Source organism: Eleutherodactylus coqui, chromosome 13 (assembly GCF_035609145.1).
Source record: "Eleutherodactylus coqui strain aEleCoq1 chromosome 13, aEleCoq1.hap1, whole genome shotgun sequence".
NCBI lineage: Eukaryota > Metazoa > Chordata > Amphibia > Anura > Eleutherodactylidae > Eleutherodactylus > Eleutherodactylus coqui.
Window position 1 is genome coordinate 27,918,168 of NC_089849.1, and position 27,299 is coordinate 27,945,466.

Below are 27,299 nucleotides of genomic sequence, written 5' to 3' on the forward strand. Positions count from 1 at the left end.
TTTAAAAAAAAAATGTGGTGTAGAAAGTTTCTACCCCATGTGCAGGAGATTCTTGAATTCTCCTCCAAGTGGTGTTATAGTGTTGAGGGCGGTTTCAGGTGAACACCTTTGCGGAGGCATTTCTGCTTGTGAGAACCTCGCCCGTATAACGCAACAAAGCGATGCCCTCGATTTCAATAGATTCGTTCAGTCACAAATGTTTTTTCCGCGCAAAATCATCGTCCGCGAAAAGATAGGACTTGTTCTATCTTTGTCCGTGTTACACAGAAAGCGCCAAAAAAGGGAGGAGGGAAGAAATTACCCTGCGTACAACGGAGGGAAAAGAAGACAGCTGCCCTAATTATGCATTTAATTGCCATTTCATTCCATGGGAATAACATACGAACGTGTGAACTGGCATTTGGATCGCAAAAAATCCTGATCTATCTGCTGGCACGCACGTATCAGCCTGCTTCTTGCCATCTCCTAACTTCATTCATGCGGAAATACGTTCCATACCAGCAAACATACTTACGCATACAAGTACAATCCGTGACGGAGCTCTTAACCCAAAACACTTATCTCAAAACCAGTTTCCCCATTGAAATGAATGGAAAATCCATTAATCCGTTCCGGATTGTGAAGCTCTCCCACTGAAAGCAATTGCCCCATTGAAAGCAATAGTACGCCGGCACCCCTGCAGTGATTTTCGGGGAAGAGCTTTAAATATAAGACCTTCCTTGAAATCATTCCTAGCTGTAGTAAAAAAATAAATTAAATAAATACTCACCTGTCTGCCGGGGCTCAGGCCCGTCTAGCCGCTGATTGTTCTCCCTGCACTCCTCTGAAACTTTTCAACAGGTGGGGATTAAAAATGCAGGGAGAACTAGACACGCCTGAGCCCCGGAAGTGGTGGACAGGTGAGTATATATCTTTTACTACAACAAGGGAAGATTTTCAGGGAAGGGCTTATATTTAAAGCACTTCCCTGAAAAATCACTGCAGGGGTTGTCGGCAGGCCATTGCTTTCAATGTGGCCACCACCAGCAGCAGCGGCCCCATTGAGAGCAAGGCTCTTAACCCAAGTTTTTGCTCTTAATGGGGTTGTCCCGAGGCAGCAAGTGGGTCTATACACTTCTGTATGGCCATAATAATGCACTTTGTAATGTACATTGTGCATTAATTATGAGCCATACAGAAGTTATAAAAAGTTTTATACTTACCTGCTCCGTTGCTGGCGTCCTCGTCTCCATGGTGCCGACTAATTTTCGCCCTCCGATGGCCAAATTAGCCGCGCTTGCGCAGTCCGGGTCTTCTTCTTTTCTGAATGGGGCTCCGTGTAGCTCCGCCCCGTCACGTGCCGATTCCAGCCAATCAGGAGGCTGGAATCGGCAATGGACCGCACAGAAGCCCTGCGGTCCATGAAGACAGAGGATCCCGGCGGCCATCTTCAGCAGGTGAGTATGAAGACGCTGGACCGCCGGGATTCAGGTAAGCGCTGTGCGGGTGGTTTTTTTAACCCCTGCATCGGGGGTTGTCTCGCGCCGAACGGGGGGGGGGGGTGTTTAAAAAAAAAAAAAACCGTTTCGGCGCGGGACAACCCCTTTAAGTCAAAGCAAAAATTCGGGAGAGAGCCTGTTCTCAAGTCAAAAAGCTTGTAAGCTGAGGCACTCTTAACCCAAGGTATCACTGTACTCTGTACTTCCTATTTTTATTTATCAGCGCTGGATGAACCAATCAATGAATGGCTGTGATTGGTTCATTAAGTGCTGCAGTGATTGGCTGAGCTGCGGCGCTTGAGAACCAATCACGGCCAGCCCTCCCTGGAAGTGGGATTTTAAAACTTCAATCCATGAAGCGTTGACAGAAGACTTCAAACACGTGCCGACGCTGTGGAGGAGACATGCGGCGGACCTCACAGCGCCTGTTAGGTAATTTTATTTTTTTTAATAATGCAGCTAGGGGTTATTTTAGGGTGATTACAGTAGGATTTTCTACTGTAAAAGTTGCACTGCACTGCATGAAAACCGCATTATTGCGCAATGCAACATAAAGGAAGGCTCCATAGGGAAACATGGGCTGGAAGACAGCAAATCGTGGTAATATTTAGCAACTGGCAATTTTTTAATTTTTTTCCTTTTGCAATGTAGCTGCCTAAAAAACATTGCTAATGTGAAGGAACCCATTGGAAAGCATGGGCTTCACATACAAGCGATTTGTAGCGCTGTCCCATCACGAGAAAATTGCGCAATTTTGTCGCCTGTGTAAAACTGGCCTCAAGGTTAGCTTTTGAAAATTTTCTACAATGTAGGTCTGTGGCATATGATCAACCCAGCAGAAAAAAACATACAAACGTGCTGTACGGCGCCCTGACTTCCACAGGGAATGTGCTACCTCTCAGCTTGCAAGACATCCACTCTTTTCGTAAGCCTTTAACACATCATTTACCCGGGAATATATTGTCGTCGCCGGTATTTCATTCACCTGATTTAATTTTAGCCAGCAGCCATCTCTTCATGCATTCAGTGTGAACATGCTTTAAGCTCCCGGCGCACTGGCACGGGGCGATGAGATCTGTGGCTTCACCTCCCATGAGGCAGATCCTGCAAAGATCCTCTTCCTCTTCTGACTCTTCCTGTAGTAAACTATGAAGTGTGAAATGAAATGTAACCTGACATTAGTAACATGTACTTTTGTAGGGACCTTCCACACGGGATGGAATTATGTCGCAGGGCACAGCCAAATCCGCAGCTGCCAAATTTCACACCGAAATCCACAAGTCTAACTGCGGTTTTTGATGCAGAATTGCAGGCAGCTTTTAGGCCGTTTTCAAAATCAGCAGGTAACCTGTGGATTCTGGTACAGAATTTACTGCGGCTTGCGGTGTCCAGTGCGGCTTATTCCATTCCATTCGAAAGGTTCTTAACTGCGGTCTACCAAGTAGTCGGCTTTAACTAAAAATTATCATTTTTTCTTTAACAAATGTCTTGGACTGCTTCCGCCCCATTAATGTTAAGCCCCATTTAGACACAATGATTATCGCTCAAAATTCGCTCAAAAGCCGTCTTTCGAGCGATAATCTTAGTGTCTAAATGTGCCCATCATTCAATTTTCTGTGGAACAATGGTTTTCAGTTCTACTTGAAAACTGTCGAACAGCTGATAAGCAGGACCACAGGCTGTGCTCTGCCAGCAGAGATCTGATAACCTTGTTAGAGCTGTTCCCAGTTCTTACCCTTGCTAGCAGAACAGCTGATTAGCAGGACTGCAGGTTGTGTCTGCTGTCCATGGTGCTGAATTCTCCAAGGGGTTGAACAATACAGATACCATAATTACAGAGCTCAGACCTCCTGCTGAGTTCTGTAACAGTTCCCAGAATCTCATTTGCATGTAAATGAAGCTGATAAGTACTAATAGCAATAGTACTTTTATGCAAAACGATCGCTGATCTTTTCAATCTTTTGACAGATATCTGTGTGTGTAAATGGACCTTTAGTCTCTTGAAAATGGGAATGGATACATTATATTTGCTCTTGATAACTTTAGTTACCGAAGAACACTTGAACTGTAAGGCATCACATTAGCGCTACCAGGTTATCCTAAGAGTCGAACAAAGGAAAAACTAGAAGCACTGGACCTAGTATACGCCAGACCAAAGAGCACCAGACTGATTCCATTCACTGCTAGGCTTCCTACAAGCAGCCGAGTGGGATATCAGGCCATGAACGTTTGATGTACATGCGCAAAAATGCCTTCCATAACTTTAGTACAGTTGTAATCCTTGTTTTCAATGGGAAAGCTCGCATTGCACGTCGTGCGATGTGTTTTCTGGCCCCATTGAAAACAATGGGCAATGCGTTCAAAAGAATGGGGTTCATATCCATGCAAGATTTGTGCATCTTGCAACCCACAAGTCTCACACAATTTTCTTGGCAGTGTGAAAGCGGCTTTAAAGAAATTCTGTCATCAGGATCATGCTGCCTGAACCACGGAAAACACTAACCTACGACAGGAACGCCTGTTGCGCCCTGTGAGTGCTTAAGTCTGAAAAGCTGCGGCATTTCAGAAGAAGTACACGTTAAAGTTTAACTTGGAGCTGTCATTCTGCATGCAGCGGGAGACGAGAGGCCAGTATCGTCTACCCCTGTGACTCGCTGCGATTTGTTTCCCATATCGCTCCAAGTCCTATCTTTGGGCATGTCCCGCCTCGCCCATTGTTTTCAATGGGTCCAGCGGCAGTGCGCTGCAAGGTTTCCCCATTGAAAACAATGTGAGAAACTCCGTGATCCTCTGGCGCAGCTATCAGCTACTACTTCTCTGAAGTCACGGCCTGATATTGCAGTCGCCCGTGTGAAGTTAGCCTAAGAATAAGACCATGCATGGTGGGAAAATCTGCAGCAAATCTATTACATGTGGATGCACCCTTTCTCACCTCTCCCGTAGCTTTTTTAGCTTCTCAGGGTCGGCTTTTTGCTTTTCAGCTTTGTTATTTTGGGATGTTAGTACAGTATTCTCCACATTCCTTCTTTCAGATTGCCTCTGCATGGAGAGGGTGTGGAAGACCAGATCTAAGTTCTCACGTAGAAGTGCAATGTTGGGAGCTGTAGAAGACATGCTGAGCCTCGGAGGGGCAAGAGGATTGGGAGCGGCTGAGAGCTGCCCAAGTCTATCCGTCTCTCTGCCCGCAGTATCTCTAAATGTCGTTAGGGGAAGTGCATGGTATCCATGGTTTTGCATATTAGCGTTTGCACTAATTTCATGATTTCGGGACAGTGCGATTGATGCATCAATCCTTGGGACCTCCGATGTATGCCTTAAATTTGGATTAGAGTTTGGGGACTGGTCTGCTGTCTCTGTCACGGGTGGTCTTGATGTTTGCTGTGGTCCTCGGTTGGTTCTTTCAAAATAAGAATTGTTTCCTGTGCCAACGCCCAAATCATGTAAAGTGGAATGAGAATTCACTTCTTCATCTTCTGAATGCTCCTCATTATCGCTATCAATGCCGTCTTCTTCAGAGTCTGTAGAGTCCGAGCCACCAATGTGAAGTGAAGGGTTATACATTTGGGCTCTTGTAGCTACTGGTAGTGTTAATGTACTATCAGAAACATAAGAGAGGTGATCTTCAACATTAGTGTAATCGCCTTCATTCACGTTTCTTTCTGGTTGCCCATTTAATACATCTTCAGGTTCCCGTAACTGTGACTGGCTAGAGCTCAATGGTCTCCTAGTGGTCTGAGGCTCTTCTGTGAATTCATGGGAGTTTGATGGTGGAGACATTGCTGGATCGTGGTGATCTGCATCGTATCCAAGGACCGTCTTCTGCTCTACATATGGTTGTTGCGTTGAAGTTAAGTCATTAATGGCTCCATTTGTGGACGCTTTTTCCTTCAATATTTGTTTCTGATGTTTAGCTAAAAACAAATGTTATAGTAAATTAATTGACCCGAGGAGAAAAAAAAATATTTTTCCTTTGCTCAGACTCGCAGTAAGACCTTATTCAGACAACATATTTTACCAGTGTTCAACTATCCGTATTCTGGATATAGCCAGAGCTCAACGGTTTACTGAACCAAACTTACGGCTGTAGGTTGGGTTCTGTAGAACTGAAAAAGTGTCTGGGTCTTGCATACAAATACCAAATTTATATACTTAACCCCTTAAGGAGGCAGATATTTTTTGTTTTTTCCTCTCTGCTTTTGAAAATCGAAACTTCTATATTTTTCAGTCAACATAGCCATCTAAGGTCTTGTTTTTTGAGGGACAAGTTGTATTTTTTTAACGGTACAGTTTACTAAACTATATAATGTACTGAAAAACTTTTAAAAGTGGAATGAAATGGAAAACCCTGTCCATTTCATCATTTTAGGTTTTTTTTTGTTTATATGGCATACGCAGCGTGGCAATATGACAACTTACATTTATTGAGTACATACTAACATAGTATGTTAGGCTGAATGAGGACAATTGTCCATCTATTTCAGCCTGTTTCTGTCCCCTCATGTTGATCCAAAGGAAGGCAAACAATGAGGCAGAAACCAAATTTATTCCACTTTGGGGGAAAACACTCCTTCCCGAATCCATAATGGCAGCCAGAATAATTCCTGGATCAACACTCTTCAAAGAAGGTTCCTTCCAGACTCAAGTCTGGCAGTTGAAAGATCCCCTGACCAGGAACCCTTCTGGATAATGTCTATATCCTGTAATATTGTAACACTCTAAAAAGACATCCAGTCCCCTCTTAAACTCCTCCATTGATTTTGCCATCACCACTTTGTCAGGCAGAGAGTTCCACAGTCTCACTGCTCTTACAGTAAAGAAACCCCCTTCTATGTTGGTGATGAAATCTGCTTTCTTCTTGATGTAGAGGATGCCCTCTTGTTACAGTCGCAGTCCTGGGTATAAACAGATCCTGGAAGAGATCCTTGTATTGTCCCCTAATGTAGATAGTTATTTGGTTGTCCCTTAACTGTCTTCTTTCCACGGTGAATAATCCCAATTTTGATAGCCTCTCTGGGTATTCCAGTCTTCCCATTTTGTTTATTTAGTTGCCCTTCTTTGAACCCCCTCAAGCACTGCAACATCTTTCCTGAGCATCGGTGTCCAGAACTGTACACAGTATTCCATGTGAGGCCTGACAAGTGCCTTATATAGTGGGAGGATAATGTTCTCATCCCTCACCCCTATACCTCTTTTAATACAGCCCAAAACTTTATTTGCTTTTGTACCAGCTAACTGGCATTGATTGCTCCAGTTAAAGGGGTTCTGACATGAAGAAAAAAAAATTGTACTCACCTTGCCTGGCCTGGCCCGATCGCCAGGCATGTCCCCTCCAGCCGGCATCATCTTCTGTGCCTTTAAAGCAGAGCAGGAGCGGTCAAAAAGACCGCTTCCTGGCTCTGCTCCGTCCGTCAGGCACTTCCGAGGTCAACGGACGGACCGCTCACAGCAAGCACGTCACAAGCAGTGCTTGCTGTGGGCGGCCCGTCCGTCCGGCTGAACTCCGGAGTGCTGCGCATGCGCAGTGGAGACGCAGCCCGTCCTGACTCCTGTCAGAGGGCACCTCTCTACTGCGCATGCGCGCGATCCCGGAGCGGCGCGGCTGCTGGAGGAAGAAGACTGCCTGCCGGGAGCTGACCCCCCGATGTCAACAACAACAGAAGACAAGGTAAGTGTTATATTTTTATGCTTTAGCAGCCATTAAACCCTGGGTTCCCTGGGTCCATTAGGCACACCAGGGGACAATGGCTGCTAAAGCATAAAAAAATTATTCATGTCAGAACCCCTTTAAAGGGGTTGTCCGGCCATAAACATTAGGTCTCATTACTTCTGTTTGCCCAATACAATGCACTTTGTAATATACATTGTGCATTGTAAATTAGGCAAACAGAAGTTATTCACTTACCTTTTGGAGTGCCCCCCCTTGTGTTGCTCCTCGGTTGCCATTGGTTCCGACAAGTCTCTTGTCCTCTTCTTGTCGGGCCAGCTCCAGGTGTTCTCTGCACGGGGACGCGCTTCTTCTACTCCGCGCATGCGCAGTAGATCTTCTGCCGGCTGCTTCAGGAAGCTCTGGTCTGCCTGCAGGGGATGCGCGGCCGCGGGATCTTCAGCTGACAGGTAAGGGGAGTGGAGGAGGGGGAGTGGAGTGGAGTGCCGATCTCTCACAGGGGAGGGGTGCTGCGAGCTGTCAGTAGTCAGGGGTGGGGGTGGGGAGGTGTAGGGGTGACAGACCTGTCAGTCAGTAATCCCGGGATGGGGGTGAGGGGGAAGGTGGGGGAGCTGCTGGTCGGAGCTGTCAGCCAGTGGGGGGGGGGGGAGGATGCTGCTGGTCGGAGCTGTCAGCCAGTGAGGGGGGGGTGGGGGGGGGAGGCTGCTGGTCGGAGCTGTCAGCCAGTGGGGGGGGGGGGGGGGGGAGGCTGCTGGTCGGAGCTGTCAGCCAGTGGGGGGGGGGGAGGAGGAGGATGCTGGTCGGAGCTGTCAGCTGTTGGCTTGCAGGGGGGGGGGCTCTGCTGGTCGGAGCTGTCAGCTGGTGGTTTGCGGGGGAGGGGCGGCACTGTGGGGTGCATGTGTGGAGGGGGCGGTGTGTGTGTGTGTCATGCTTGGTGCTACTTTCACTTTCAATAGCTGAGGATCGCGATCGTCTGCTATTGAAAGTGCTGCTACAAATCACGATCCTGCTAGAGCTGTGACAGCTGTTAGCAGGAGATTCCTTCATCTCCTCAGCATGTCCCCTCATTACTGGACACTGTGACAGGGCTGTCGCAGTGTCCAGTGATGAGGGGACATGCTGGGGAGATGAAGGAATCTACTGCTACAGCTGTCACAGCTCTAGCAGGAGATCGCGCTGCTCTCCCTGCCCTCTCATTGCTCTGAATGGGGCCGGACGGCTCCATTCAAAGCAGTGAAGCGTGCATTTGCATTATGACGCCGGTCCTCCAGTCATGTGACCGGTGTCATCGGGAGCGCGCACGCTAAGGAGAGAGAGGCAGCAGTGCATCATGGGAACTACCCAGCGGCGCCATCTTTGAAGAATTCTTCAGGCAAACTTTATAAAGGGAAGAAAAGGAATGAAAAGGTAAGCAGAATATCGATTTTTATGGGAAAGGCTGTTGTGTGTGATGTTTCTACTCCACAGGGCATTAATCGGGGGGGAAAAAAATCAGTTTGGGCGGCGGACAACCCCTTTAAGTCTACAGTCCACTAGTAACTCCAGGTCTCTTTCCATGGTACAATTATACTGATACCAAATTTATATGGTTTTATTTGTTGTGCTAGGTTTTCAAAATATTTTCTTTTAAATTGCTGTGTTTCTTTTTTCTGAGCCCCATAGCTTTTTTTATTTTTCTCTTGATGTGGTTGTATGAAGGCTTGTGGGGCAACCTGTAGTTTCTATTGGTACTATGTAGGGATACATATGACTCTTTGATCCTTAGGATCAATAGTAGATTAGCGGGGTTCTCATGCCTGAGACCTCTTCACATCAGCTGTTCGCTGGGCTGATGCACTCATGCCCTGAGCTGATTTCTGCAGGAAGCAGACAGCTTTGTTCTCACTGCAGTGGCCAGGCTTGTCATTACAGGGCATTCATGTTAAGGTTGTGCATATGGGACCTGTGGTTCTACAGGCTTTCTTGTGCACACCTTCACAGGTAAGGGTTAATTGAGCTAGCTGGGTGTGGTATTCTCCACCAGCCAATCGCCCTTGTCTGCTGCAGATAAACACCGGCAAACTCTGGTGAGAGATTACTGGTCATTTTAGTTAATCCCACTCAGAGCTATTGTGTGCGTGCTTGTCTGTAGTGTCCCTCTCTCCTTCTCTGAATACGTTATGGACACCTGCTGTCCCTCCCCTCCTTACGTTCTCGGGTGCGTGCATTATGTAGTGTGTGGTACGGTGACCACACAGGTGCAGGTGGCCTGCAAGTTTCTCCCTATCCCTGGGCAGGTGTGGCCCCCAGACGTCTGATGTTCTGTGTGTGCCTCAGATGGGTGATGCCTGACACTGTTCCCTATGTCAGCACGGTGGCTGACGCTCTATTCCCCTGGTGTGAGGACACTTGGACTAGCTATGGTTTACCATCTTTATGCATGTGAGCTCTGGGTGGGGTTCCTGTTATATGTTGTATGCACAATCATGTGTGCTGGTGTGAATAGTGATATGTGTTATGTCTGTGCAGGTAGCCAGACATGTGCTTTATGTGCAGTCCTGTTCTGTGTTCAGTGTGTGTGAACAGTGTCATGTCCTGTGTGTGTTTAGTGCATCTCTTCAGGTTCCTGATCAGGGATAGCTAGGTCCCAGATGAAGACAGTGGGGCTGACCTTATCAGGACGGCTACCCTGCTTTTAGGCAGGGGTTCCCTACTTTCCCTCGTTACTAAGGGACAGGGGTCCTTCCATCTCAGCTTAGAGAGTTGTAGTTTGTAGTGCAAATACTATATAAGTATGTATACAGATTTTAAATGGACACACTTGCGTCTATTCTGAGAAGTGGCGCTTTAGTGCGCCGAGCGAACGTAACAATTCACTTCAATAGGAACTTTTTTCACAACAATTTTTTTGAAGATCCCTTTCATTTTTGTTTTTAAGGAATACAAAGACAAGCTATTACAAAAACTCTGCAATCCTCTGTCATGGCTGTGATAGCCGCGGCGGGGATGAAGGGAATCTCTGCAGTGTGCAAAGGCTGTTTTCACATGAAAACACCTCGCATCACTGGGGCATTCACAGGGTAAAAAGTGCGATATCGGGCTGTGAATCACGGCCCGATATCGCCCGTATGAAGGGGCCCTTAAGCTACTATTACATGAGTGCTGGCAGGTTCAGCCCGGAAATTGTTAGGAAAACGTGAGCACTGGTAGCAGTCGATAGCACTTGTGTAATAGCTACGGCTATACTGAGACTTTCTGTATTGCTGTTGATTAATGCTACAGTTGCAGTCCAATCTTGTTGACCGCAGCTGTCACTCGATAGTTAAAAGTCACGGATTAGTTTCGGGTAGCCTGAGGGTAAGACTCACCTGGTCTCTTGGACTCTTTAGCTTTTGACTGCAATTTAAGAGTAATTTTATTCTTGGCGGTGTCTCCGGTCACACGTGTGACTCTGGGCCTGGCAGAAAGCTGGTGGACATGTAATCTCTTCTTCTCCACTGTGATCCGAGGCTGTGACACTTGCAATTAGAAAATTGTGCAGAAACTTCAGTGATAATCATGTTAATACGTGACTATATTGATAGATCCCTGGGGCAATCACATTACTCCTGCAGTAAATTAGGACTGTCACGCATGTTCTTTCACTTTAACACTAGAGTGTCACTTACTTGGAGCTAATTTAGAGGGATTCTGTCCTGAAAACACCTGAAAATCATTATAATGACCGTTTATCACCATGGAATCTAAATGTATACACTAACTCCCGTCCTGCCAGTACTCCACCTTGTTAGCATGCTGGCACTTCTGTGTCACGGCTTCCAGTCATGCAATTAGCACTAAAGAAACTTTTCACTTCTTGATGCTAATGTCAGAGTCCTAGGGCTTGCTATACTGTCATTGAATTCATAGCCTATGGACAGCGCACAGGACTATGTGCACTCAACGTCGAGAATTTCAAGAGGTTGTCTGGTTTAGAGAACACCTTTTAAAATACCCATTGTTTTCATTTTGATTTAAAGGGGGTTTCCTATCTTATAAAGTGATGGCATATTGCTAGGATATACCACCCCTTTATGATCAGTGGGGTCCAACCTTTGGGATGCCCGCAGATCCTGAGAATGAAGTTGCTGCAGAAATTGAACTTGCAAAGTAGAAATCCCGGCCGCCCTGCCGTCCTGGGAAAATGGTGATGTGGACGCAGCGTTACACCAGCGATGCAGTCCCTTCACTCTCAGCATCACCGGGTAAGTCACACCGCCACCAGTTATTGAGTGGTGGCATAGCCTAGCAATATGCATCACTTACTTTATAGGATTGGAGTTACCCTTCAATACACTAGACTCCCGATTCAGGACCTCCACCTATTAGCGTGAGCAATAATATAGTACGTTATGCTGAAAAAAGACAATGTCCATCCAGTTCAGGGCTCAGTCACACAGGTGTTTTGACGCACAACTTTTTGAATGCATCAGTTATGTGTTCAAAAATTTGCGTGACCGAAGCAGGCGTCACGGCGGAAAAACCGCTGCTAGCAGCATTTATCCGCTCAAAAAGAGTGCTGCTCGCTATCCCCTGCTGCGACTGTGACAGCTGCAGCAGGGGACTCCTTGGATGTGAAACCCATGGATGTGACACCTGTGGTCAATGGGGCCAGCAGCAGCTGCGGCAGCCCCATTGACATACAGAGAACATCGCGATCCTCTTCTTTAGCTGTGGCAGAGGATTTCTTCATCTCTGCGGAGAGTCCCATTGTCACTGGGACTCCCCACTGAGATGAAGAAATCCTTTGCCGCAGCTGTCACAGCTGTGGCAGAGGACAGCGATGTTCTCCTATTGAATTCAATGGAGCTGGCAATACAGCCAGCTCCATTGAAAGCAATGGGCTGCTGGCTAGCACTGCAGTGATTTTCGGGGAAGATCTTAAAATATGAGCCCTTCCCTGAAAACCATTCTGAAAATGTGTAAAAAAAATAAAATAATCTATACTCGCCTTTCTGAAGCTGCTGAGGCCCAGCCGGCTCCTCTCCTGCACTGCTCTGAGTATTCAGCAGGCAGTGATTTAAAATCCTCGCTTGCTAAATGGGCTGCCTCTGATTGGCTGAGCACTGTAACCAATCAAGGCAGCTCTCAGCTATTGAATGACAGCTGAGAGCTGCCTCTGATTGGTCACAGTGCTCAGCCAATCAGAGGCAGCACTCACCCATTCATGAATTCATATTCACTGCGTATTTGCACATTAAATTAATGTGCAGTGCTTGCTTTTTTGCGTACATAAATACGCAGTAATCACTAAGTATTTACATACACAAAAAAATGCAAAAGGTGAAAATACACATTGAATATGCTCCATTTTGTACGTTAATGCGCTGCGTATTTATATGACCAAAACTGCATACACCCATGTGAATGGGCCCTAATAAATAGGCCACTCAGTGTATGTGTCTCCATAATTACAGACTACAAACAAAACCTGTGTAGACTGATCCTGCAGTACTCCCTTTTATTTGTTCCCTACTACTTTCTACCAGACCAAATGTAGGTTACCAAAAAAAGAGGCTTCATTTATATTCATATATACGCTGCCCATCTGATGGATTGGTTTACAAGGCATCAATTCAGATGGGCGTATTCCCGCAGCGTAAAAGCACCCGGACGGCCAAAATAGCGCATAGGAGCGCATTTCGGCCGGGCGCTCTTACGTCGGCCAGGAAAGATAGTTCAGGAACTATCTTCCTGGCCGGAATACGGCAGCGGCTCCTATAAACTCCTATGGGAGCCTATGGTAGCTGCCGGAGAAGGGAGGTGGGAGGGAGTTTAGCAGCGTGTCTTCCCACCCCTTCCCTCTGCTATTTCCCGGCTGCTTGCAATGGGAGGGGGCAGGATGTGGCGGGAGCTACTGTGCTAATCTCCTGTCCCTCTCTCCGCAGTTTGTCGGCTGCCAGCAATGGTAGGGGGCGGGAGCTTAGCAACTGCCCCCCCCCCCCCCATCCCATTGCGAACAGCCAGCAAGGGGCAAAGAGAAGGAGGGAAGGGGGTGGGAGTTCAGCAAACATGCTGCTAAACTCCCTCCCAGCTCCCTTCTCTGGCAGCTACCATAGGCTCCCATAGGAGTCTATAGGAGCCGCCGCCATATTCCAGCCAAAAGAGAGCTCCTGTACTATCTTTCCTGGCCGGTGTAAAAGCGCCGGGTTGAAATGCGCTCCTATGCGTTATCTTGGCCAGTCGGGCGCTTTTATGCTACGGAATACGCCCATCTGAATCGAGGCATTGTAAACGAATGCATCAGGTGGGCAGCGTATATTGGCCGTCCGTGAAAACGGGCCCGATATATGCTCGTGTGAATGAAGCCTCAGGTAGTCATCCCCTGACCATTGTATGATACAAGATAATTGCTCTTTTAGTATTCGAGGAATATTGTGAAATAATTTCTCTATTTAAAACCAAATGGAAGGCGAGGTAAACTTGCAGGATCCTCGTGTGCAGCGTGTAATCACTGATCCACATGTTAATGTACCTGTGATCAATCTGTGTGTTTGCTGTGAGTTGTATAGAGCCTTCTTACTTATGATATCTTTGTCCTTCTTGATCGCCGGTAGCTTAGACACGGTGCTTTTATACTGCTTGCGTGGGGTTTGTCTCTCCTCCAGTCTTGACACCGCTTGTATCTTTTCAAAGAATAAAAAAAGTTATGAATAATAATGGACTAATTTCTTTAAAAGATCGCGTCACATTTTACCTGGCAGTAGAATATAAGTCCTGCCACACAATAGAGTATTACCATATTATTTTGCTTTATACGGCCACTCCAGAGAAAATATATTTTCCATCACCTCTCAACTGATTGTCTGTCACACTCTGGTTCATCTCCTGTATATATCACAGTCACTTCTGCAGTGCAGCTTCCTGTCTGATACTTATCAAACACCAAGTTGATTTTTAGATTTCTTCCTGCTTTCTCTTCCTGTAGTAGCAATCCTATGATGCATCAGCACAACATCATATAGAAAACCGCTAGAGCCAGTACTATCTCTGTCTGCTTGAAGGACAGTGTATTGTAATTATCGCTACTCTCTATATTCTCTTAAATATGCTAAAGACCATAAGTATACAGTCAGGGAGGTCAGACTGTGATCTCCTTCATTATAACTGTGTGACAGAAGCTGTATATTCATCATCAGCAACTGTGATAAGTGTTTGTCTTTCCCCTATTTAGAGCTTGTGTGGTACAGTCTGTGCAGTTTCCATATAGGATGTTCTGGTGACTCCTGTAGAGAACACAGTGACAGGTAGTTCCAAGGTGGTCACAATGAGATCACATGAGGAGAAGGATTCCAAGAACTATGAAGTAGGAAGGAAAAAGTAACCAGGCTAATACTAGCTGACTTATAAATACCGGGGGACTAGTTACATAATGAATGAAAAACAAAGTTTCACTGCTGTGGCCCTTTAATATTGTAATGAATGGGAAAGTAACCAGGTCTAGTTAGGTATAAGGGTACTTTTACACTTGCGCAAGGGATTCCGCTTTCCTGCTCCATTCGGGGAGCAGGAAAGGGGAATCCCTGTGATCGAACGGCTCCATCTGTGGGCGGAACCAAACAGCACTGGATGGACCTCATTGACTATAATGGGGTCCGCCCGATTCCTGCCTAGTTTCCCGGCTTTTGGATGGAATGAAAAGCGCTGCATGCAGTGTTTTTCTTCCAGTATTTTCAGCTGGATCTTCAAAGGGTATAAATAGGAAATGGCAGCACAGAGGAATGAGTTTTCTTACTGCTGGTTGTTTATATTAAACAGCATCTTTATTCCAAAAGTCCACAAAAGATAAAGCAACGTTTCGACCATAGAATAAAGTGGTCTTTGTCAAGTATATAAAACATACAGCAACACGATCTATATATAGTGACAACTATAAGGAACCTTCAAAGGAACCTCCAGACTGAGGTTCCGACGCAGATGTGGAACCACCCTAATTGACATGTTTCCACATTCTTGCAAGCAGGGTAACAATTTCTCTACAGTGAAGTATTAAAGGAACTGCTATATTTGAGCTTTTAAAAGAAAACTGCCCATGTGACCGTCTCACGGTTTGCACTCAGATATACACGGTAATAGTTTCTATAGGTCCTTAAGGTTTCGGAAACAGGAGAGCACCTGCTCAAATATACTGACTGCGGACAGGATACGGATCCCCAACACACAGCAGGACTATAAGATCCCAGGGGCATTCACATGTTCCACGTCCAATGTTGTGCAGCAGGACTATAAGATCCCGGGGACATTCACATGTTCCACTTCCAATGTTGTGCAGCAGGACTATAAGATCCCAGGGACAGTCACATGTTCCACTTCCAATGTTGTGCAGCAGGACTATAAGATCCCGGGGACATTCACATGTTCCACGTCTGATGTTGTGTACCTGATCATGTGCAGTAAATGTCCTGTTGGGGGCCTTTATGTCGGAGAAACAGGACAAAACTGAAAGCCAGGATGAGATCTCATCGCCACACAATTACACACAGAAAGAGAGAATTACCTGTGGCGGAGCACTTCTCTAACCATGGACATGACATAGGAGATATGTGAGTTTTGATACTGAAGGGTGGTTTCAAGTCACAAAACCACAGAATAATTTGGAAATATAAATTGATAACAACTTTTGACACGCTGAATACTGGGTTAAAATATTCAGGAGAATTTATGGGTGAATGGGAAGTGTGAGACATTTATAGCACAGATAAGACTGCTGGCCTGGTGAAAACCCCCATCAACAGTAATTCAGGGACCACAAACTTTCACTCCCTTATCGGTGTCTAGTTAAAAATGTTTGTGTACCTCCTGTTGCATTCCTGGCCTGATGACCCCCACCCCAACAGTAATTCAGGGACCATAAAACTTTCACTCTATCAGTGCCTAGTCAAAAAAGTTTTTTTTCTGTTGTAGTATTCCTTTTAAGTGCAAACCAATCACATCCACATCTGTGCCTTGTCATAAGTATTTGTTATAAGTGTGTATAAGTATTCATGCCTCTTCAGATCTATTCCATTTTTAGTCTGACCAAGAGCCTGGGAGGTTCGCAAGCTCGCTATTACATCATGTATTTTTGTTAGCCATTAAAAGGTATCATATCTACAAGATTACTTGGTTTCTCTTGCTGGGAACACCGTACCAAACCTTTGTTAACATCTTAATGTCATAGGACGTAAGTTTAGGTCATGGGCGCATAATACTTGGTGCAACAGGACGTAAACCTACGTCCTGTGTTTAAAGTGTCGCCACATTGGCAATTGTGGTGACACTCTAGTGATGGCTGCTAACATAGTTTTCTGATATAAAGGCTCTGAAAATCCATGGCCGGACTGAATTGGCCCTTGAAAAAAAAATCAGCTTTTGAAATTTGCTAGTAAATGTAAAAGAATTACCACTAAACTTCTATACTTAATGGAGTCCTAAAACAATAAAATAGCACTTAAAAATGATTGCAGCATAAAGTAGCCTATGGTATATGTTAATTATTAACTATTTTGTGGTGTTTGACTATCTGTCTTAGGCCTTATTCACACGACTGTACATATGCAGCTTATAATATTTAGCTGCATTCAAAAACTGGGCAAAATTTGCGACCATCTGAAGCATTTGCTAGCCAGGAGCAGGTAGATTTTAAATTTCCAGGGCTCTCCGGCATCCTGTGCATGCGCCCGAAATTTTACCTTTGGCGCGCGTGCGCAGAAGCTGTTGCCAGGTCCTTGCAAGACCAGATCACTATGGGATATCGCAGAGGTGAGTAGTTTCAGCTCCTTTCACGGATCCTAACTTTTATGAGATCAAAGTTATCCATTGGATAACGGCGATCATGTAACTGCTGATAGCAGGGAGCTGTCAAGAGCACAGACCCCGGGGGTTTACTCTACAGGGTTGGCGTGTTTTTATGTCCCTGTAGATTAAAACCTAGACACCCAGGACGTGTAAACACATATGGGTAGTCACTAAGGGGTTAAGTATTAGCAGTCATTTCGAGGATTTCTGCACGTTGATCAGTGTTTGCTACTGTGATTCTCATACTGCAGATTATCACTCGTATAGGGAGGAATGATCATTGATACAATTGTTAGTCCCCATAGAGATTGAATTTGTCAGCAGCGCATCCCTTGTTCACCCGGGAAGATGTGCTGACCTGCAGGATATGTGTGCAGGGCCTCCTGCATAGAATGTGGATGTGATATCTGCCAGAGTCACTTGTTTGCTTGCATGGACTATATGACGACACCTGCTATTTCATGCATGTACCACTCTTGCCATGCCAATGTCAAGACATCCCACTAGGACAAGCATAAACTCATTGCTACTGCATGTAAGCTCCACTGGGATAGCTCCACTCCTTTTTTCTATTTTTTATCAACAGTGGTCGGATTTGGCACTGGTCGCTCTACTTCGTAGAGTCATTGAGAGCACCTGGTCTTTACACTTACCCTCCTTACGATTGGACTTGGTTATGTCCACAGAGTGACCACAGATAAACTTGGCAGATAGGAAAAGTGTTAATTGTGGTAAGCCAGAGGTCAATATTGGATATACAGAATACAAGTACAAGTCAAATTGGAAGATTAGATTCAGGTCAAGCTGAGCCAGAACACCTGAGAAGAACTACAGGTCTGAGCATGTTAGGCAGTAGCAAGGTCAAGCAGTACGGGGTCAGATACCATATAGTTGAAGTAAGGGTTAATCCAGAAGTAGGGTCAAAGGTCAGCCAGATCAGGTATCCAGGCAAGAGTGCACATAAATCCCACCAGAGATGCACTAAGAAGAGACAATAACTGGCAAGTCAATCCTAGGAAATTAAGGTATATCGCCTGGCCAGATTAGCTGGTTAGCAAATGCTACATCACTTCAGAGCCCAGAAGCAGAGAGTAGAGTTACAGCTCATTCGGGGCAGACTGGCCACTGGGAAAGTTGCCGGTGGGCTGCTCGATTCCTGGGGTTAGTGGAGGGGTGTATTTTTAAACTGCTGAATTGAACTAAACTAAAAAAAAAAAAGTTATACTCACCTATGCTGCTTTTCCTGCTTTTGGCCTCACCCTCAGGCTTCCGGGTAGAGAGCGATCACATGATCACTAGAGCCTGGGAACTGGTCACAACAATCACGTGATCACTCTAACTGGAAGCCTGCGGGAGAACGAGAGTAACAGCAGACTGCAGAGTCCAGGAGTGAGAGGAGCGGCACAGGTGAGTATAACAGTTTTTTAACTGGCATTATTATAACATGGGAACCTTTGAGGGGCATTGTAACAAAATGGGGGGCTATGAGGGGTAATACTATAAAATGGAGGCCAATGAGAGGCATTTTTATAAAACAGCGGCCAATGAGAGGCATTATTACTGAGCAGAAGAAATAAAGAGTGTTATTGAGTGGAGGCACTTTAATTGTTGGGGTGGGGGGGGCACTAAAAAAGGTACTTCATTGTTCCAGGGCTACAAGAAGCACAAAAAGGAGGATACTATTACTGTGTGGGACACCATGGGTGACATTATTACTATCTGGGTATTATATATGGGGAGATTAAGTAAAGGTTTGGAAAAGAAAACCAGTTGGTTGTATCGTTTAGCAGTCAAATATGTTTGTGTCAGATTCTACAGAAACAAATTGCGACCAAGAGAAGTTGTCATGGCCGTCTGGGCCTCATGGAGATAAAAAGGGAATGACTCCAATCAGAGAGGATGCCACCTGTGATCATATAACTACCTAGATGCAGTGGTCGCTATTGACTGCAACATCTAGGAAGTTAAATAACAGGGATAAGAATTTACTGATCCGGGTTTCCCCTGATCCTGGCCATCAGAGTGAGAGCCCAGCTGTCACTGAACGCAGGGCTTTTGCAGTGATCATGCAGATGCAGGACCTATGACACAAATGTCCATCATAGAGGCATAGGACAAACCAGTCTATGCGTTCTATTTTCCACGAGCGGATTACGCAATTCAGACACGCTAATGTGAGTAGAACTGTGTAGTTCAATACATTTGATTGAACTGTGTATTACCGCAGATCAAATGTTCGCCAAATACGCAATTCAAATCCGGTCGTGTGAGTCAGGCCTTAACCTCTCTACTAGGGGCCCTTCTCACGGGACAGAATTTGTCTGCGTAGACAATTCAACAGCCCTGTTTTACCACATAGGGCTTAAAATCCACATCATTTAAAAACAACACATTTTTAATTTAAATGCACATCTTTATTCCACAATGAGTAAGCTAAACCCTGCAGAATTAACAACGTGTTGTGGAAGTGTTGTTGTGGATTCCTAACAAACAGGAGATGTAATTCCGCAATTAAAAGGAAAAAAAATGTCTTGAGGGGAAAAAAGTGAAGAAATTCCTCAAAACGCTTTGCAACAAGCAATTAAAAATAGCCACAAAAGCCACAATATTTGATGAAATCCGCAACTGCATCCTACGGAAGAATTCTGCTCTTGTGAAAGGTCCTCTAAATTGCGAATGTCATTACAAGGGAGAGTCAAGGACCTTTTACATGGGTGGAATATTTCTGAAAAATACAGAAAAATTTGCTGTTCTGCTGAAAAGTCGTCACGGAAATCCTGGCTTTATTCCCACGAGTGTATATCGGCCGCCGTTTTCATAGCCGGCCGATATACGCTACTATGTGAGGTTTAAAAACTTGTGACCGGGCGCACAAATCTAACGTTTGTGTGCCCATTCAGACGGCATGGGCCCTAGCGCATATACGCCAAGACCGCCATGTTGTTGCCTTTTCCCTTTCCCGCCTCACTTCCTCTCTCCTCCCCTCCGGCTGATTGCAATAGGAGGGGGCAGAGCAAAGCACCACCCTGTCCCGCCTCCTCCCATTTCTGGCTGCCGGCAAAGGGCGGGGAGGGTGGGAGCTTGGGAAGGGAGCAGAGAAGAGGGAGTTTAGCAGTCATGCTGCTAAGCTCCCTCCGACCTCCCTTCTCCGGCCGCTGTCATTGGCTCCAATAGGAGCCCATGCAACAGCCGATGTATTCTGGCCCAAAAGATAGTTCCAGGACTATCTTTTGGGCCCGACTTAAAACCGCCCGGCGCTTTATTGGGCGCTTTTATGTCGCGGGAATACGGCCATGTGATCTGCATTGGAATCCAATGCATCAGATCACAACGTATATTAGCCGACTGTGGAAACAGCGGGCCGATATACGCTTGTGTGAAAGAGGCCTCAAGTATAATGTGCGAATTTTGAATTGGAATTGAAAATGACTTAATTCTGTAAGTAATTATGCATTAAAATCCGCACTTAAACCTGCAGACTTCTGTGGCGGCAAATTCTGCTGCATGTTGCGGAAATATTCCATCCCGCATGAAGAGCCTCTTGCAGTCATGGAACAGCTGAGCCAAATCACTGACCAGGATCAGATAGATACATGACCATACAAGTGTGAGAACAGCTGCTGCTGGTTAGGACGCGGGGAGGTAAGTTCCTAACATATACTACATAATTGATAATGTACCCAACAACTCGAAACGAATCGCTTTTACACTGATGATTAGCCTGATAAATTGCTTCTATTGTCTTAGCTTGCAATTTTTAATTGCTGACAATCACGAGTCAGGTTGTGCGATCGTTAGCTGGTAATATAGCAAATCCTGTAGCCAGAAATTGCTTCCAAAACAGATGGATGATCATTTCAGATTTCAGTGGAAGCAGTAAATGGGTTTTCCCACTAATTAATATGTATTACCTACCCACACGATGCTTTGCTGATTCTGTAGCTACCATAAACATCTATGGTGGAGGCGGCACACATGCCTGTCAATCCTTTCTTAAACTCCTACCCATTGCAGACGTTCATAGGAGGAAGACAGGGTTCTCCATTCTCTAGTTATTCATACGAGCGGTTGGACCCCCACTCATCTATGAGGGTCACTCTAAAACTAATGCCTCCTATATTACTATGTTGACACATGACATCATCAGCCTTCTGTGGCGAAGAGTGTTAATTAAGGCAGCAGAAATGCAATCCTAAGCTCTCGCTCATGACCTGGAAGTTCAATCCCCGCATGGTTCAGGTAGCCAGCTCAAGGTTGACTCATTCTTCCAAGGTTGGTAAAGGGAGTACCCAGCTTGGTGAGGGGTAATAAATAAATTACTTGGCGCTATACAAATCAGATTTTTTTTAAATTAGAAGCAGATGTCTGTAGTATGGCAATAGAGTTTGATCTTTTCTGCCAATATCCGTTAAACGGGTATTCTCATCTCAGGAATACCCCTTCAATGTGTTTGAAATCGCAAAACAATGCACTCACCTATAAGATGTTTATTTCCAAAATGCTCCGTTCTCCAGATATTGTAGCTACTGATTCCTCTGTCCTCTGGTTGTTTCCTTCTCATTGACAGGAAAACAGACCACACCTTCTAAGGCCACGTTCACACGGCCGAGAAAATCGCACGAGATTTCTGCATTGAGAGACGCACAAATCTTGCATAGATATGAACCACATTCTTTTGAATGGGGTCGTATACATGAGCGCCCCCCCCCCCCCCCCCACTGCAGAGAAAATCACGGTATGTCCTATCTTTGGGTATTCCCTCTGAACGCTTTGCCCATTCTTTTCATAGGGGCCAGCAAAGACATAGAATCATAGAATGGTAGAGTTGGAAGGGACCTCCAGGGTCATCAGGTCCAACCCCCTACACACTGCAGAATCACTAAATCATCCCAGATAGATATGTGACCAGCCTTTGTTTGAACACTTCCATTATAGGAGAACTCGCCACCTCCCGTGGTAACCTGTTCCACTCATTCATTACCCTCACTGTCTAATATCTAATCGGTGTCTCCTCCCTTTCAGTTTCATCCCATTGCTTCTAGTCTTTCCTTGTACAAATGAAAATAAGGCTGATCCCTCTGCACTGTGACAGCCCTTCAGATATTTGTAGACGCCTATTAGGTCTCCTATCAGCCTTCTTTTTTGCAAGCTAAACATTCCCAGATGATCCTTTAACCGTTCTTCATAGGACATGATTTGCAGACCGCTCACCATCTTGGTAACTCTTCTCTGAACTTGCTCCAGTTTGTCTGAATGGGAAACTCTTGCCGATCCTCTGGTGCAAAGAGCTACATCCCTGAAATGATGCAAGGAGAAATCACACGTTCCCAAGCGCGATATCAGGCTGAGTTTCATGGCCCCGATACGCGCCCGCCCATGTGAAAATAGGCTAAAAAAGGAAATAGCAGAGCACAATAGTAGCTGGTGGCTGGGCCGAAAGATAGTGCGCATGCTCACCTGAGATCCTGGTCACCAGATTTAGGTAAAAGAAGTGCGCACGTGCTGGCCTCCTCCACTCCTCTGCTATATCATTCCATAGAAAAGCTGGTCTGTTTCCCTGACAACAAGCAGTATGGATGAGTGCATTGTTTTGCGATTTTGAACACATTGGCATAGAATTCCTGCGATGAAAATACCCCTTCATGTTTTGTGGCCATGCGTTAGATAACAGCAGAGGGGCAGTTTGAGAAGATGGTGCCTAACACAAATGTGCACATAAAGCTATGGTGTGTAATTGATTTTTTGCATGCGAAAAACAAATTGCACCCATTGACGTACATCAACGCTTGCTGAATGTTGACGGAGACCAAACAGTAGATGTTAGCTTAGTGAGGGAGTTGGTGGTGTGTTTGAACAGTGGCAACAGCTACTGCTGCAGCACGATATGGCCTCTGACCACCAGGGGGATGTCTGCTCCAGTAAGAAGGGGAATAGGAGCGCAGGGAAGGCTAGACAGGTCCTGGTAGTGGGAGACTTAATTATTAGGGGGGCAGACAGGGCAATCTGCCACAAAGACCCGGATCATCGAACAATGTATTGTCTTCCTGGCGCTCAAGTTCGACACATCGCGGATCGGGTTAATAGATTACTGGAAGGGCCTGGTGAGGATCCAGTGATCATGGTACAGATTGGCACCAATGACAAAGTTAGAGGTAGGTGGAAGGTCATTAAAAACAATTTCCGGGAACTAGGATGTGAGCTTAGGGCAAAGACCTCCAAAGTAGTATTCTCTGAAATACTACCTGTACCACTTGCCACACCAGAAAAGCAGTGAAAGATTACAGAGGTAAAAAACAAGTGGCTCCAGAGTTGATGTAGGAAGAAGGGTTTTGCATTCCTGGAGAGCTGGGATGACTTTGCTGTTGGCTACAGGTTCTACCATAGGGATGGGCTGCATCTCAATGGGAAGACTGCAGCTGTGCTAGGGGGAAGATGGCTAGAAGGTTGGAGGAGTGTTTAAACCATGGACTGGAGGGAAGGGCAACCAGGGAGATAGGGGAAAGACAGTGTGGACAGTGACCTGGGACTAAGTAATGGAAATGGGGTTAGAGCAGTGGGAGGGGTTAGTACAGTTAGAACTGGCAGAACAGTTAGTAGGGGTACACGTAATATAAAAAATAACCCGAACCTTCTAAACTGCATAGCGACTAATGCTAGACGTCTGACCAATATAGTAGATGAACTGGAAGTAATAATGTCTGACATAGTGGGAATAACGGAGACATGGTTAGATGAAAGCTGTGACTGGGAGGCGTTAGTCTGTTCACAAGGGATCGTTAAAAAATGGATGGGGGAGTGGTTTGTCTTTATGCAAAATCCTGTTTATAGCCCACATTATGGGAAGATATATGGGAGGGAGATGAACATGTGGAATCTCTAAGGGTGGAAATACATGAAGGAAAAAACAACAATAAAAATCTCATAGGGGTTTATGTAGATCATCCAATATAACAGAAGCTACTGAAAATCTATTATTGAAGCAAATAGATGAAGCAGCAAATCACAATGAGGTAATTAATATGGGGGACTTTAACTATCCGGATATAAACTGGGAAGCCAAAACCCACGGATCTCATAAAGGTAACAACTTTCTGTCGATAACTAAAGATAATTAACTTACACGACTTGCACAGGACCCGACTGGAGGGATGGCCATTTTGGACCTAATACTAACCCACAGACCTGACAAAATAATGGGTGCAGGTTGGTGGGCACCTGGGAAGTAGTGACCATAATATAATAAATTTCAACTTGTACTTCAAGAGAGAGTTTAATAGGGGAGCTACGAAAATACCAAACTTTAGGAAGGCTAAATTTAATCAGCTTAGTGATGCCCTTAACCTTATTGGCTGGGATAATGTCCTCAAAAATAAGAGTACAAACAAAAAATGTGAAACGTTTAAAAATATCCTAATTACTGTGAGCTGTTCATACCTTACGGGAATAAAGGACTTAGTAATAGGAGAAAACTAATGTGGCTTAATGAAGATGTAAAGGGGGCAATAAACAGCAAAAATAAAGCGTTTAAACTACTAAAACAAGAAGGCAGCGAAGAAGCACGAAAAACCCATAAGGAAAAAAATAAATTATGCAAAAATCAGATTAAAACACCAAAGATGGAGACAGAAAGACTTATTGCCAAAGAGAGTAAAACTAAGCTTAAACTGTTCTTTTACTATATAAATAGTAAAAAGGTTAATATTGAAAGTGTTGGTCCTTTAATAAATAATGTGAGAGAACTTGTAGAGAGTGATGAGGAGAAAGCAAATCTATTAAATAGTTTTTCCTTCAATGTATTCACAGAGGAAAGTGAAATATCAGATGTGATGCAGAGTGATAAACTAAACTCTCCACTAAATGTCACCAGTCTAATCCAGGAAGAAGTGCAGAGCAATCTTAAAAAGATTAAAATAGGCAAATTACTGGGTCCTGATGGCATACACCCCCGGATTTTAAGGGAACTAAGTAATGTGATAAACAGACCATTGTTTCTTATATTTAAGGACTCTATAGTGATGGGGTCTGTACCACTGGATTGGCACATAACTAATGTGGTGCCAATATTCAAGAAGGGGTCAAAAAGTGACCCTGGAAACTACAGGCTGGTAAGTCTTACTTCTATTGCGGGTAAAATGTTTGAAGGGTTTCTAAGAGATGCTATCCTGGAGGGCCTCAAAGAAAATATCTGTATAACTCCGTATTAGCATGGGTTTATGAGAGATCGCTCCTGTCAAACTAACCTGATCAGCTTCTACGAGGAGGTAAGTTCTAGACTGGATCTTGGGTATGTGGACTTTTCCAAAGCATTTATACTGTGCCACATAAAAGGTTGGTATATAAAAATGAGAATGCTTCATATGGATGAGAATGTGTGTAAGTGGGTAAGAATTAGCTCAGTGATAGAAAGCAGAGGGTGGTTATAAATGGTACATACACAGATTGCGTCACCAGTACTAGTGGGATACCACAGGGGGGCAGTATTGGGCCCTATTATTTTTTTATATATTTATTAATGAGCTAGTAGAAGGATTGTGCAGCAAAATATCAATATTAGCAGATGACACAAAACTATGTAAAGAAATTAACACTAGAGCGGATGCAAGGCAGTTGCAAGAGGATCTGGATAAGTTGTGGGCTTGGGCAGAAAAGTGGCAAATGAGGTTTAATACTGATAAATTTAAGGTTCTGCACATGAGCAGAGGAAATGCATGTCACCATTACACACTAAATGGGAAACCACTGGGTAACACTGACATGGAAAAGGACTTGGGGATTGTAGTTAACAGTAAACTTAACTGGAGCAACCAGTGTCAGACAGCTGCTGCCAAAGCTAATAGGATCATGGAGTGCATCAAAAGAGGTCTAGGGGCTTATCACGAGAACATTGTTCTTCCTCTTTACAAGTCACTGGTCAGACCACACATGGAATATTGTGGACAGTTTTGGGCTCCGGTACTCAAGAAGGACATATCAGAGCGTGAGTGGGTACAAAGGCGGGCAACTAATGTAATAAATGGGATGGGCGAACTACAATACCCAGAGAGATTATTAAAATTGGGATTATTTTGTTTAGAAAAAAGACAACTGAGGGAGGACCTAATAATTGCGTATAAATATATCAGGTGACAATACAGAGATCTCTCCCATGATCTGTTTGTACCCAGGACTGTAACAAGGAGGCGCCCTCTACATCTAGAGGAAAGAAGGTTTCTACACCGACATAGAAGGAGGTTCTTTACTGTAAGAGCAGTGAGATTATGGAACTCTCTGCCTGAGTACTTGGTGATGACAAAATCGATAAGAGTTCAAGAGAGGGCTGGGGGCCTTTCTTGAGTGATACAATATTATGTTATAATCATTAATAACGTCAAGGGTTGTTGATCCAGGGATTATTCTGATTGCCAGGTTGGAGTCAGGAAGGAATTTTTTTCGTCTAAATGAAGAAAATTGGCTTCTACCTCATTGGTATTTTTTGCCTTCCTCTGGATCAACATTGGGTGGTAATAGGCTGAACTGGATGGACATATCTCTTTTTTCAGCCTTACATACTATCTTACTAAAGACAAGCCACGTTATGAATGGCCATGAATAGCTGTCACACCAGGAAATGAAGAGCTCATTCACATGAATCGAAGAATTATGAGCAGAGATCTGTGTAAGGAGCTGAATATTGGCTGCAATTTGCGATGATGAGATGATCGAGCCGCTCTTCATTTACGGTGTGACAGCTGTCCATGGTTGTCCAAAATGTGGCTTGTCTTTCAAGTAGCTGTTGTAACTGTTGAAATGCGCCCCCACTACCTTACTGTGCTAACATCCATTGTTTGGTCTCTGTAAAACCTCAGAAAGCGTTGATGAATGTCAATGGGTGCAAGTTTTTTTTCAGTATGAAAAAATTCAGTTATACACCTTTGCTTTACAGACACTTTCATGTCAGATGCCATTTAGCCAGGCCGCCCCTCTGCTGCCATCTCTCACAGGGCAACAAAGCTTCTCAAATATTGGGGGAAAGTTGAAACTCTATTGCCATACCACCAACATCTGCTTCTGACGTGTGCCAACATAATAAGTTTCGGAGGGACCCTTGAAACATTTTTCATCTATGCTGGAGATAACCCAAAAAGAGTTGGATGTGTAGCTTGGTCCTAAGTGTTGACTCAAGGGTATTAGGACAAGAGAATATTTTGAGCAGATAAGAGATCTTTGTTCATACTCTGCAAATTATCTATTGTGAGGATTTGACATGTAGTGATTCAGCCGCCGCGGTGAATCAGCACATTCGAGAAATGGTATAATTCTCTGCAACAAAGAAAATTAAAATAAAAAGCTCTTATTGACTTGTATGGAGGAAATGTGCCCTT

General features: G+C 44.8%; 1 protein-coding gene across 3 annotated transcripts in view; it reads right to left on the reverse strand.

The window, feature by feature from the left end:
• MARCHF10 (membrane associated ring-CH-type finger 10) overlaps positions 1-27,299 on the reverse strand; it is a 50,581-nt gene that overhangs the window by 13,145 nt on the left and 10,137 nt on the right. For 2 of the 3 annotated variants that reach the window (XM_066586624.1, XM_066586625.1), the window contains exons 4-7: positions 13,637-13,787; positions 10,491-10,640; positions 4,411-5,389; positions 2,464-2,624 (exon numbers count right to left, since the gene is read on the reverse strand). In XM_066586624.1, coding sequence (XP_066442721.1) covers positions 2,464-2,624; positions 4,411-5,389; positions 10,491-10,640; positions 13,637-13,787 — 1,441 coding nt within the window. The remainder of the gene's footprint in view (positions 1-2,463; positions 2,625-4,410; positions 5,390-10,490; positions 10,641-13,636; positions 13,788-27,299) is intronic. The other variant, XM_066586626.1, reaches the window with a different exon arrangement.